Source organism: Gekko japonicus, unplaced genomic scaffold, assembly GCF_001447785.1.
Source record: "Gekko japonicus isolate JY-2015 unplaced genomic scaffold, Gekko_japonicus_V1.1 scaffold722, whole genome shotgun sequence".
Classification (NCBI taxonomy): Eukaryota; Metazoa; Chordata; class Lepidosauria; order Squamata; family Gekkonidae; genus Gekko; species Gekko japonicus.
Genome location: NW_015174863.1, coordinates 541,929 through 556,928, shown reverse-complemented (window position 1 = coordinate 556,928; position 15,000 = coordinate 541,929). Strand labels below are relative to the sequence as shown.

Genomic DNA, 15,000 nt, shown 5'->3' with positions numbered 1-15,000 from the left:
GTCAAAGCAAATGAATAGATACAATGAGTTTTACAGCCAGCCTTACAGTGGTAAAAGCAATGCATGCACCGAGGAGTTGTAGGTAGCAAGAAAATGAGATTGTCTTGCTGATTGGATGCAGACAAGCAATGAGCAATTCAAGTGCTCCCAGTCAAACAAACTGCTTGTGGCACTAGTACTTGTACCAATTACCAATTCAGAGAGAAAATAAAAAAGCAGTTTCAGTAGAGTCAGGGTGGGAAATCTCCAATTAGCACCAATTAGTGAAGTTGCTTCCTATAGCAGAATTCTGGGGACATAAGGGGGGAAATTCCCAGAATGCCTATTGGAAGCGCTTATTTACCAAGTGATGGGACTCCTGAAGAATAACTTGGTGAGGATTTGCACTTATGGGACTTGAATACAGATACTATTTGGAACTTGCCTGCTCGATTTGACTGATCGATCATAGGCTGTACTATTCTTCTTCTGGCATTAATAAACCTGAAAGAGAACACAAAGTATAGTCATGTGTCTATCAGCTTCATTGCTGTATGTTTTGTTTAATTTTTTTCATTAGGTTCCTTTTTTGCTTTGGCAAAATTTCAATATAAAAAACAATTCTTAAAACCAACAACAATATAACTTGCCAGGTTAGAAATGTACATCATGTATAAAAATATATACAACAGTACGCTTGACTTTAAAAACAATTCCCAAAGCCAAAAGTATTTGACCGGCAAGAAACTTGCTAAGTTCCACAGAAGATGGTATTTATTTTTGTTGTTGTTGTTTCATTCCCTGCGACTCAGCTACCATTGCAGCTGCCCATAAATGAGGACCAGGCTTTGCTATTCTGTGCTTTCACAAGGTATTGTTAGGTCAGCAAAGCCATCAATTAGGCTGTCTGAAGTTTTATCACCAGCACAGCAGCAATAAGTGCTGGCCCAGAAAGAACTTCTGCTCTTCTGCAACTCCTGCAGTTTAAGCCTGTAAAGTCAAGGGTCATTTGGAGGTCAGTGCCAGCTGGGGGCGACCTTTTCAACCAAGAGAGGGACACCCAGGGCAGAGAGCATAAGGCAACTTCCAACCATAAACCGGGGCACCTTTCAACTTGACAGAAAGAGGGAATTGCAGGTACATGTGTTTAATATTAAGCCTCAAATAACTTCTTCTCCAATCAGGTACCATGGCTAAAGCAACGTCCTCATCATCTGAACATTAGGCAAAGCCCATTATTCAGCAAGGAAAGCCTGGATTTAATTTTGTGGGTAATCCAAAAATAAGTGCTTGCATATTTCCCCATTAAGTTAATACATAACAAACCACAGCAGATAATATTGTTCAAACTAGCCTCAGTAAAACTTGAAAAAAATATTTTAATTGCTTTAGTTAAGGTCATTTTCTATCATTCATGAGATACACTTGTTCTGATCTCTGTTCTTATCTCCATCTTGTGTGTTTTGAGAACACTTTAGTAGTTGTAGTCTGTTTTGACCAGCATTTTGCAGTTTAGACTCCAATTTAGAGACCCTTAAGAAGTCCTAATGAAGTTAAACATCAGATTTGAATCCACTTCTGCAATACTAAACATGCCTATTGTCCAAAGTAGCTTCTTTGTTCTGTGCACTGGCTAAAGTTCTGATTTAGATCTAGCTGAAGTTAATAGAAATTTCAGTAAGTCTAAGATAAAATTTATAATTAATATCTTAAAACTAATTTTTGCTGGGTAAGTAGAGCTCTACAATTTGGATACATGTAATTTTGAAATTATCCATTTCTTTCCAAAGATTAAAGTCCATTTTACAGATATAGATTTCTTTGAAAACATTTCCTGCAATTGTATACTAGTGAGAATCCTATCCAACATATTATACATATATGTGCCAAACATTGCATACGGAGAGTCTTGTATAATTTTGTTTATACATCAAAGACATTGTGTAGTACTTAAATACACCCTGGTTGTCAAAAATGTCCTGCTTTATAATTAATCAGAGGCAAATGCCAAACATTAAAGACTCCTTTTATAACTTGCTCCTCTAAATAATAATTTCTGTAAATCAGGCAATATTCCTAACATTACATGGTGACTCAAGACATACTTCCACTCTCCAAGACAAAAGTCTTTGATAGGTCTTAATTTGCTTAGTTGCTTTCCAATAACATGGCCATGCTGAGTAAATGGGGACTGACCTGAGCCTTCTGCAGTCAGCATGCCTTTTATCAGCTGAAGCTAACGCCAACAGAGATTAGCAGAAAAGCCTGATAAGTCTGTTTTCTCTCCTATGAGCTTCTATTAGAGTATGCAGATGGCAAGTTTCAAGGAATGAAACAAGCACGTACTGTATTTGGGTGGGTAACACACAACAGATTTTCTTCCACATTGAGCCTTGCTGACCCTTGCTTTCTTCAACCTAGCCACTGGTAAGGTAAATTAAATTGCTTTTTCAGTTTTTATTTAAGGCCCAACCACTTTTTATTATTTACATCTGGTGGTCCTCTTATTTATGTGCCTTTCCACTTCCTTACAACACTCCCTTACTCACAGGACTGCAATGCATTATGGTTCTTCATTCTCAGCAGGAGAATGCTACACTGTCTTCAAACAAATAATTAACGGGAAAGGTTAAAGGGGTTCACCGAAAGGTCATATCTTTGGGTAGTCATCAGAATGTATACATTAATTAAAATAGGGGCATCCCCTAAAGCTTTTTTTTCTTCCAAGGGAGTTTACACAACAATGCAGAACACTCAGACAATTCATAATCTATTGGTCAAAGAGGCATAAAGCTGGATTTTTAAAGTGAAGAACACGATCAATATAATACCTTTTATTAGGACCAACCCAGTGACACATAACCCTTCTTAGTCAATTCATTTCTCAGGTTATCTGATGGGAGTGTTAGGAGGCTTTTGAAAATCTAGAAAATTTTGGTGCATTTTGTGTATGTAGCGGCTACTAACTAGCCCCCAAAAGCAAACAGGTTGGTCAAGTTTTTTAAGCCTAGAGAAACTTAGGTTCTGGGTGAGCCGCTAATTGATTCAACAGATGTTTTGTGAGCAAACAGTGGAAGCCCTAGGTCAATGTCTGTGGCAGGACAGCTGGAATGCGTGTGTGCATGGAAAGACAAAACACCTTGAAAGAGGGATGATGATGAAGAAGAAGATATTGGATTTATACCCTGCCCTTCACTCGGAGTCTCAGAGCAGCTTACAAACTCCTTTCCCTTCCCCTCCCCACAACAGACACCCTGTGAGGTAGGTAGGTAGGGCTGAGAGAGCTCTGACAGAAACTGCTCTTTTTCAAGGACAGCTCTGACAGAACTATGGCTTGCCCACAGTCATCCAGCCACTGCAAGTGGAGGAGTGGAGAATCAAATCTGGTTCTCCCAGATTAGAGTCTGCGCATTTAACCACTGCACCAAACTGGCATACACCAAACTTAACCACTACACCAAACATAGAGATCTAGGGATGATCTTTCAGATGACAGAATAAAAGACATTTCCCTTCCAGATGCAGCAGAGTTTTGCAGCCTCAAAAACTGCTCTACTAACCATGAAAGCTGCTGAGAAGCATGCATCACAAGGCACTTCTGGTCACAGCAACTCCTCCTCCTCATCCCTGGTTGGTTTTAGTAACGAGATACACTGTTCTAACTATTTTATAATATCAGCAGAAGTCCTTTCAAAGAGAAAGGCAGGCTTAAAATGTCATAAATAGGCAGATAAAATTAGTACTGGACAAGATAGAGGTAATGATGGTTGGGAAGAGTGAGGTCCTGAAGGGCACAGAGCTTCCCACTGAGATCAACAGTGATAGTACTTCTGGTAACCGGAGGTCCCTGCCACACGGCAGGAAAAAAACCAGGCAAAGTGCGGCTTTTAAAAGCCGCACCAAAATAGAGACGCTGCAGCGGGATCCCACAGATCCCCTGAGCCGCGGCGCCGTTGCTCCCCGGCACAATCAGATGCCGGGGAGGAAGCGACAGTCAGGAGGGGGAGGCTGCCGAACTGCGCATGTCTGAGCATGCGCAGTTCAGCCAGGAGGTGGGGATGAGCCGGCATGGCCGGCCTTGATGCGCCCTTTCCCGAAGAACCACCTAGGTAGGTGGTTTATTTTTGATGCGGGGTTTTGGGTGGAAGGGCCGGATCGGGAACGGGCGCTCCACACTTCCCAGATGTTGCTGTGGGATTGCACCCATTCGCTGTGCCCCTGATCCGTCCCTCTCCTGGCCCAAAACCTCTCGTGTGACCAGGGCCAGAGAGAAGGGAACTGAATAGTGTTATCTGCATTTATGGTCCATGTGTTGATCTGAAATAGCAGTTATAAGTGTTCTTATCCACAAGGTTGCTCTGAGCCAAAAAGCTTGAGGAGTGAACTTCAAGCAACATGAACAGATGTCCACTTTATGCTTCTTTCCAAGAAAGATAATTAGGAGTGCTGCTTGACACAGCAGTCACCTTAGAAAATCAGGTGGCTTGGAGTGCCTTCGGCCCACCTTCGGCTCGTGCACCAGCTGCGCCCATTCCTGGTTCAGTCAGATCTAGCTGTAGTTACATTTAGACTGGACTATTTCAATATGCTCTACTTGGGGCTACCCCTGAAGATTGTTTAGAAGCTGCAGCTGGTGAAGAATGCTGTGGAAAGACTGCTGGGTGGGCCAGCTACTGGAAACATATGACCCCAATATTACAGCAATTACACTTGTTACTTATCTGTTCTCAAGCCCAATTCAAAGTGTTGGTTTTGTCCTTTAAAACGCTACATGGTTTGGAGCTTTACATTATAAGACTTTACTTCAAATTAGACTTGGATAATCATCTTCTGATGTGCTGATGTGCTGGTATCTTTTTGCTTCTAAAATTAATCTTGGTCTAGCATTCTATAGCAGCTATATTTTCCAAAGTATAGTCTTCACTGGAAGCCCCAAATAGAGTTCATTACAATAGTATAATCTAGAGTTCACTAAGGCGTGAATGACAGAAATCAGGTTTCTTTCGCCCGGTAGAGGACACAGCCCAGTCAAAGCTAGAAAAAGATGTAATGGAGCATAGTCAATACCTGAGAATCCAGGAATATGGTTGGGTCCAGAAGCACCTTCAAAACTGATTTTCAACTAAAATATGACTCCTTCCAAGATAGTTTTCCCCCTTTCCAGCAGGCCCCACAGTAGTCTCATTTTGTTTACACTGAGCATAATATTATTCACCCTTATCCAGTTCATTACAAAACTTGGGCACTGTTCAAAACACATGGAGCCTTATCTGGGGGAACGTGAAAAGATGAAACATCTTGGGATGTCTTTATTCAGGGGTGTCATATAAAGGATAAACAAAATAGGAGATAAAATTGACTACTGAGGAACTTCTTAAGACAGTTCCCATGGGGTGGAGAAATAATCTCCCAAAACTATTTTCTGGAACTCTAAAAGACATTCAAGAAAGATACTAAGGTTGTTGATGTCAAAAGCCACCAAGAGATCTTGGAGGACCAGTAGCATGCCACTCTTCTTGACCTCCCAATACAAACTGGGAATTTCCTTGGTTTCTGGTTTCTCTGATAAATGATCTTGAACTAGAGATAAATATGAACCATGTGGCCATGTTGGTTTTGCTGGAGCTTTCAGCAGTTTTTGACACAGCATATCATTGGATAGCATTTGCAGGGGCTGGGACTTAGAGGCATTGCTTTCCAGTAGTTCCAGCTCCTTGGAATGTGCTTTTGGGTGCCAAATGTTTAATCTAGTGTGGGTTGTCCTGTTGGGTCACTACAAGGGTTTATCTTGGCACATCTTCTGTTTAACTTCAAAAAAGAGTTACCAGGATAGATAATTCAGAAGTTTGGCATGTCATGTCATCTGTACATTGATAACACACAAAAATAGAAATATATGTTACATAAAGTTTTAGGACTGTTTGTCTCAAGTACTTAGCACAAGTCATCTACAGGTGACCTCAGATTGGAGGACCTTCCCTTGCCAACCATCTATCTGCTCAGGGTGCTTTCCTTCCCCAACTGCTTTCCCATTATCAGGATAACAACAGGGGACTAGCATAAAATACAGAGATTTAGCACCAATGTGGTGAAAAGAGAACTGGATCCATGTGCCAATGGCCATGACCCTATTCTAGAGGTTGACCTGTGGTTATTGGGGTACCCATCATAGTCAATAGGCAAAAAAAGAGAAAAAAATACTGGAATCCAATTAGATAAAAGAAAAAATCACCACTGGTCTGCTACCAGAATTAAGACTCTCACACTGAAAATCTTGTTGGTCACTAAGGTACTACTGGACTTTAATCTAACTATTCTACTGTAGATCAAAACAGCTACCCTCTAAAACTATTTCATATGACTTTGAGTATCCAGCTAAAATAAGCTGGAACAAAACTGCCCCTATCCCTGTTTCAGATATACATTTTAGTCACTATGTCCTCACACTATGATAAACTTTAATATTTGGAAATCAATATTTTGTTCTTATTTAATACAAGTTGATGCAAGCCCAACAGTGTCACTGTTCATAGACCACTGAATAGGCTTCACATGATTGTGACTTTGAACTTCTGCCAATGGGTTACAATCTCATCAGATACTCAAAAGTGAAATTTTCTGAATTTCTTTCTATTGCCCTCTACTTTTTCATTTATCTGGATCCTTTGGAGATATTAATTTCCTAGCACTAAAAATAATATAGTGATGGGAAAAAAGAGAAAGAAGTGAGAGTATTATTTTGTTCTTGAATAGTTGTGAGTGAAAATAGTGATAGCTCATTCACAATACGTAAGAAACATTTTTTCCTCAGATTTTGATCCAGCTCACTGTATGGCACTGACATTTTCAATAGAGGGCTGGCATGCCTTAAGTATGCAAAACAAATCCAAATTTGTTCACTTTTAATGGGAGAATTAATCTTTGGCCAAATGACATTTCAAAATTTGGAGTGTACATATGACATGGGTCCTGCTGATAACTTTAATCATTTTCAATTTGAATAGAATCCATTTTCATTAAAAAGTCATCCTATTTTTGAGCAAAACACTTAGGATAAAATCTTGCATGGTCACAGTGCATGAGGAGAGTGCTGTAGCAACGTATTTTAAAAATACTACAGCTATAGGCAGACACTTCTTTTCCATGACGAATATCCGTACATCCCTTCTCAGCTCTTGCCCCACTTCATTCCTAGTAGAAGTCCTGCTAAAGGCAACTGCATGCATATAAACATTCATTTTACTATAAACAGACCTGTTTTGCACAAGTATACCTGATTTACTTCAAACAGGCACAGCACATTGACATACATATGTATTTCACATATGTATGCAAGTTTGTCAGAGACTGAAGATCCTACTGGCATAATGAATACATGAAGCTGCCTTATACAGAGCCAAACCCTTGGCCTACCAAGGTCAGTATGATCTGTTCAGGGTCTCAGGCAGAGGTCTTTCATATCCCCTACTACAGGATCATTTGAGCTAGAGATGCTGAGACCCAGTACATGCACAGTAGACAATCAACTATTGAACCACAAATTCTTCCTTGAAATTCTTCATTCTCCGAAATGGGGCCACATTGGAAGTGGGGGGGGGGGACAGCCTACCAGCACCCATTTTTCGGTGGGTTTTGTCTTCTTCTTCTTGATTCAGCACGGTGCTTGTTCTTTTCTCGGCAACTTGGGTCGGCGCGGCGCGACTTTCCCCTCCTGGCTCACGAAACTCCTCAGCGACCACAGCACAGCAGCACCACGCGGCGCACAGCCCCTTCGCTGGCCGGCTCCGTCCATCAGGCACCGCCGTGCCTGCGTCATTGCTGCGCACCTCGTTCTCAGCCGTCCGTTGTCGCCCGTCGTTGCTCGATGTTTCCCCTCTGGCCACCAGGGATCGCTCCGATCTGCTCAGGGTTGCCGCCGCCGTTACTGCCGCCGATGTTGTACTGCCGCTGCCGCCGATATCATGCTGCCGCCGCTGATGCCATCCTGTCGTCCATCCGACAGAGGTGGGTGCCCCCTACCCGTCTAAGGGTAGGTACCCATTTGCCTACTTGCCTCAGATGTTAGTTGGCTTTCGTTCCCGCTGGGAAGAAATAATCTGTCTCATACCTCTAAACCCTTTTCAAGAAATACTTGTTGGGTTGTTGCTTTTAACCAATGTGTGGTAGATTATTCCCGTAAGGATCAGCACTAAAATTTTGCTTGTGCAACTTGGATCCTTTAGGAACAGACTAATCTGTTTCATGTAAGAGAGGGCAAATAAGTGAAAGAATTGACCTACGTTTAGCTTATTCTAAATAAAGCTAAAAAGAAATTTCATGCCAATTCAAACCTATTGAGTTAAAATAATATTTGGGAGTTCAATTAAATACTTGAGTTTTGTCATTTGTGCTCTGAAAACAACTTAAAAACTTAAACCTTTGTTATTGTACTGACATTGGAACACTCACATATTTCTCAGTATACACATATGCCTGTAAAACATTGCAAATCACACCCAAACACCAAACATTTGCCTAGAACTCAACATTCCACTTTAAATATATTAATTTTAAATTGATATAGATTTCTATCAACACTACCAAAATGTATAGATACACATTTTCCTCCAAGCTTCATTTCAGCTCTGTTTTCTCTTCCTGTCCTGCAATGTCCACCCATAAACATAAGATCATGAGGTTTCCAGAGACCTTTGCCAACATATATACTAGAAAGCCATGAGATGGAGCCAAACTATAGTGTTCTGATTGCAGCAATCACCCAGGACAAATGAATCAATTCCTGGAAACATAATGCACAGCTCAAACATATGCACATTTACTTGGAAGTAAATCACACTAAATTTATGGTCATGTAAGTGTAGCCTTAGCATCTCAGATTTATAGGGAGAATGTATATGATGCTGTTTAATATTCTGTCACAAACAAACCAATCTTAAAACAAACACTGATCATAAGTTGTCTAGTAATAACATCCTCTGGTATTCAGTAAGATATTTGAATTTACAGGTGCTTCCTCATTTGTTATTTCCCCATTTTTAAAATTTAAAATAGCTGCAAGACTGAATGGTACCAATCCATTTTGCATTAAGAAATTTATAATGGATAATGGAATAATCTATTACCCTGGATTATAAATATACAGTGAATCCTCACAGTGAATGAATAACCTGTTACAGAGATAAATAAATCTCCTAATATTAAGTACAATAAAGAATAGCTGCTACCCAAAGACACTGATAGGCACAGATTTTCATTATAAGCTTTCAAGAATTTTTAACCTATGCAGAAAATTATTTTTTATTTCCCCTGGAATTCTGAATACTAATAAACACTATTCTGTGAATGTAATCACATCTGATGCCACATAACAAAACATCTCAGCAGGTCATGATTTCCAAAGTAATGTCTGCTGCTTTTCCATAATACTATAAGATTATTCATGTGCAGTTATTTATCATACTGTAAGAGAGATCTTTCATAGGTACTTGAAAGGAAGGGAGGAGACAAACAGACAGACTTCCTTAGCTATTCATATCTTAAAGATAAAATGCCAAGTCAATAGACATAAGTCGTAGTATATTGCCTCATCTTGCATTTGATTTATTACAGATGGGAATCAACTAGAAACTGAATTACTTTGAAAGTTTTACTGCTGACGTTAAAATTCCAGGTTTGTATACATACATTTTATAGAAGGCACTAAGTACAGCTTTGGCAAATTTGAAGCCTCCTATTTTGGGTTTATGTACACTGGAATAACCACATGATACATAAAACAGAAACATCTCAGATCATTTTTAAACTGACTATTAAATCCTTTATTTTTTGTTTTCCTTAGAGCATATTTTTAAAACCAAATCTGTTAGTTTTGCAGCATTTAGTCAGATGACTATAAATGATGCACATTCACAACCAGTTAATATTAAGTTTTGTAAATGTACAATTACAAAGGGACATTTATTTGGAAAGGTAATCTCACTTTCTTTTTGATCTTTATGACATTATTTGATTAAATTTACCAGCTCACTCAGCAGAAACTAAGCTTGGTAATAACTTTTTCCCAAATGTAGAAAGATGTTTAGGAATAACCTGCTAGATACATTTGACGAGATCAAGGAGCATTTGCGTGTCCTGTTCTATGGGTATGTCTGATTAGCCTGTCATCTATCCTGAAGAAGATGTAGCCCGATTCTCCTATGCTGTATAGCAGGCCAGCTGTTAGCTGTCTGTCAAGCACCTAAAGTGGACAAGTAGTCCAGGAGCGAAAATGTCACTCCTTTGATCTGGCAAGGAGCAGCTGCTGATTTATAGAGTAGGACTTTGTTCTTCCGTTCTATTTTACTTTCTTTCCTAAGGCAGAACCACAAAATCCAGTAGGAAAAAAAATGTGCAGTTCTCTGCAACATCAACAAGCTCTGACAACTGCAACAGGGTTTTTCTTGGCCCTAACAAAGCTCTCAGGCATCTCCTTTGACGCTCACCTTTCTTCCCCCCCCCTCTTCTTTTTGCAATGCGGTAGTTATTGTTTAATTCAGCTTCTGTAAATGGAATGGACTGTGGCCAGCAAGCCTGGGGCATAAACACACCTGTATGAAAGAAGCCTTATTGTAGCAACCATCTACAACCAACCTGCACATGCACTGCTGGTTCTTGAGTTCAGAAGCTATGCTCCATTTTCCTGACAGAAAATTTTGCCCTAAGTGAATGACTTTTTTTTTTAATATCCACTGTCCTGTCTTGACCATGCTTGTACATTTTTTCATGGCTATTACCATCTTCAAATCTGAAGGCAAAAGGATTACAACATGGAAACACATCTTTTACCCGCCTCTATGCTCAGTGGACCATATGAAATTTGAAATGAACATCCCACAGCCAACACAAACATATAAAACTCTGTATTGGAAACTTTACAGCACTAATGCCTCTTTAGAGACATGGTTGTTACATCAGCTGCCACAAGCAAGTAACAACTTGGGACTGATTTATTAAGAATTATTAGAATTAAAGATAGCCTTAAGCAGTGGGTTTTAATACAGTAAAAATAATATGAAGTGCTTAACTTGATCTGGTCCTTTGTATGTCTAAAGCATCTGATCTTAAAGGACCAGACCAGCTTATGCTTTAAAAATCTCCCTCATACTGAGTCAGAGTATCAAGGTCAGCAGTTCTTCAGGGTCTCAGTCAAAGGACTTAAAATAGAGATGCTAGAGACTGAACCTGGGACCTTCTGCATCCCAAGCAAATACTCTGCCTTTGAGCCATAGACCCATCCACAAAGTAACAGATCCCCTTTTATGAGATGCTGAATTACTGTCTCTCCCATATAATTTATAGAAATTCTTGCATAGAAATTGGACTCTTAATATTTTTATTGTCTATTTTTAGTTTTATAACACTAACAAAATGTTTCCAGCTCTAGAAGTGTGCATTACAGAGCACGTGCATACTATTTTTTTAAAAAAGAGGATGCATATTTATAACTAATCTTATTCACATTTCTTAACAGTGTAGTATTGGCAGTTGCAGTAAAAAGTTTCTGAAAGAGCGGGTTGATGAGTGAAGAGGTGCATCAGCCTTAATGATTTCTAGTATGTAACAAAATTATAGAAGAATATATACATATTATCCTTGAAGACTTGAATGACTTACTTGATGCACCCCAAGTACAATTTAGTACAACAATGCAGTGAGAAGTCACTATATCTACTGATAGTTCATAGATAAGGACACTCATGACCCATTCCAGAGCCTTGCAGGTATAGAGATTATCATGAGGATTTTTCCCCATTTGTAGAGAAACTTTTCAGTTTGCTTAGTTGGAGGGACAGTACAGAATGTGTGGAGTTAACCCTTTCATTAAAGTGAAAAGACATTGTAGAAAGTAGCACTGCAGAGTCAGTGTAGTGGTTAAAGTACTGGTCTGGGGAAACCCAGGCTCTAATTGCCATTCAGCCATGGACACTGACTGGGTAAACTTGGACCAGTCACTCTCAGGGAGCTGCAAGGATAAAAGGGAAGTCAAAAGATCCATGATCTCCTTGGAGAAGAGCAGGATAAAATATAATGGAAATGTAATATGCAAATCAGGGTCCCTTCAATAGGGGACTAGCATTTGAACAGCTTCATGAATTCTGTAATTTTCTTTATGTCCTGTGAGCAAGCCTAAAACTGCAGAAGTAATGAATTAGTTACCTCCTTCAGGGTCTCTATTAAAGCTCATGTCTTTAAGCCCCTTTGCGTATTTAACCAAATCCTCTCATATCTTTCAGTAGTCTTGCCTCTCTTTCTCTCTTGCCATCAAGCTACAGCTAACTTATGATGATCCCATAGGGTTTTCAAGGCAAGAGACGTCCAGAGGCAGTTTGCCATTGCCTGGCTCTGCATAGTGACCCTGGACTTCCTTAGTGGACTCCTATCCAAATACTAACCAGGGCTCATCCTGCTTAGCTTCTGAAATCTGATGAGAACAGGCTAGCCTTGGCCATCCAGGTCAGTTCTGCCTATACAGCTCTTCCGTACTGAAAAATCTAATTGGATTTCCTGGATTACCACCTGAACAAATGCAGAGTATATACTAGTGCTCCCAGTATACTGCCTCAGTACAATTTAGGAAATCTTTGGTTCAAATGTTGTCTGTGCTATTAACTGACTAGGTAGCCTTGGGCAAGCCACTTTTCTCAGTATCTCATCTGCAGTACAGATATATTAATATTGACCTTATTTCGACATGATAATGTGGTAGAATTGCACTCCAAAATGACTTCAATATATTAAAAATAAAAGCTGCCTATATGTTCTGTACCCAGTGTGGGCTATGGATGGGCATGGACCAAAAAATGGAGGCTCATGGAGGTTTGTGGTTTTCATGGACCATGAACTTTCACAAACATTTCCATTTTATGAACCAGTTCGTGGTTCATGAGGTTCGTGATGGGAGGTGGGGTCACAAAAGTCATGTAACACATCCCTTTAAATGGCTTTTGCAGGCTCCCTCCCTGCTGTGGCAATGCCATGCAGAAGTCCACTCAGACAGCATATGGATGTCTTCTGAGTCTGCTTCCGCATTGTGCCACCACCTCATGACAAGAGGGAGCTCAGAAGGCATTTAAATGTTTTCTGAGTCAACTTCCACGGACTGCTCATTGGACCAAACGAGCCCCCAGAAAACTCCAGGCAGTCCACGGGCAGTCCGTGAAAAATAGAAGGGCATGGACCGAGCCAACAAACCATGACCTGGACCCCAGTCCATGGAAAAATTTGGTCTGTGGTCTGGTTCCTGCCATCCCTAGTCTGGACAAAAAGATAACACAACATATAAAGTTAACAAGTAAATTAAAAGATTTCATTTTGGGATTAATAGTAAAAATAGTAAACAGAAACTTAGAAAATTATATTGACTAGGAGCCAGAAAATTGTGAAATGAGCTTTTTATGCCAGGCAGTGGGGCTTATAGGCCTTTTTTATTGTCATGCTGTATGGCATTTGCTTTCGAAACAGAGAGAAGTTTGTGATATCCCATAAGGGTCAATTATTAAAAAATAAAATAAAAAATCCACTGTGCTTGTGCAGAAGTATGCTGTGATCCAGACCTTGCAATCCAGACCATTGCATATTGCCAAAAACTGACCTGGACCAGCTTTTTTATATGTAGCTGATGTGTATGCAGGTTCATATCCAGATGTACATTCACATGGCATATAATAATACCTATCATTCACATGGCATATAATAATACCTGATTATGCTTCCCCTTTCAGAGCCACTGATTATTAAGTATGATTAAAACTGGACTGAGGTCATGGACAATTTATATTCATATATTACTTAATTTCTAGCAAAAGTTAAAGCATTTACACATTTTATCTGAACTAAGCTGCTGCAGTCAACAAAATACAGTGAATTCAATGCATTAAAAGGCAAAGGAATGAATGATTTATTTAGTTAAAAGCTACCTTTTATGTATGTAAAAGTTAGATCAGTTGGCAAAGGAGTATTTGTTTCTACTTCTTCTGAATCTACAGTAGTTATATTTCCTGTGCTTTTCAATACAACTATATTATTATCCACAAAATTTTTAGCATCATCGTAATCATAAAATATATATTTTATATCTTTATAAATCACAAGAGGCTTAGCAGATTCTAGTGATGCCACATCTGCTTTAATCCTAGTAAATTCTAGTCAGAGAAAGCCTAGCATGTGAAGTATATCACATTTCTGAAATATTCACAAAGTACTTCAGCTCTTTGATTCCTCAGAATGTGAAACCAGCGAAAAACTGGTTAACTGGCAAAAGAAAACCAGGCATCCTTAAATATATTTTGACTAGAATTTGGGAAAAGGAAGAAATTGAGCCAGCAGAATAAGACCCTGATATTGTTTTTTGGGGGGAGGGTCTCCTGTCCTCCAGGAGTAGGTTTGCCAGTTCCAGATTGGGAATCACCTGGAGATTTTGAGGGTGAAGATTTTGGGGATTTGGGGATGGGAGGGACTTCAATGGGATATAATGCCATAGAGACCACCTTCCATTCCCCAATCTATTCCACCTGTTTGATGGTAGCTAGTTTCCTATTGGCACCACAAATATTTTAAACCCGAACATTTTATGTTCAGACACAGCATCCAATAAACTACAAGTGATAATACAAATAGTTGCATTAATTTAATTAGATAAATATATTCTAACTTAAAATCCACAGTCCTCTTGTTTGTGGATGAAAGTTCACTCTGCTTAACATGTAGTAAAATCTTTAGTAAATTATATTATCTTCTGCAGTATAAAATTAGTATTTTATTTTAAAAATCAATCTTCCATTTAATCTTTAAAAAAAATCTTCCATATAATCTTAACCTTATTCTCTTTTGCTCTACACAAAATGACATTGAAGGAAAAGTTCCAGAGATTCTCTGTCCATGTATGTGTGTACGCATGCACACAAACACACACACACATTTCTGCAGTTTTTATAAAATCTACTGATGCTGAAATAAATGAAACAGACCCCCACACTGGTAGCA

General features: G+C 39.4%; 1 protein-coding gene across 2 annotated transcripts in view; it reads right to left on the bottom strand.

The window, feature by feature from the left end:
• Positions 1–15,000, bottom strand: part of MEIS2 (Meis homeobox 2) — a 340,061-nt gene that overhangs the window by 6,230 nt on the left and 318,831 nt on the right. For both annotated transcript variants that reach the window (XM_015424720.1, XM_015424721.1), the window contains exon 10: positions 425–483. In XM_015424720.1, the coding sequence (XP_015280206.1) occupies positions 425–483 (59 nt within the window). The remainder of the gene's footprint in view (positions 1–424; positions 484–15,000) is intronic.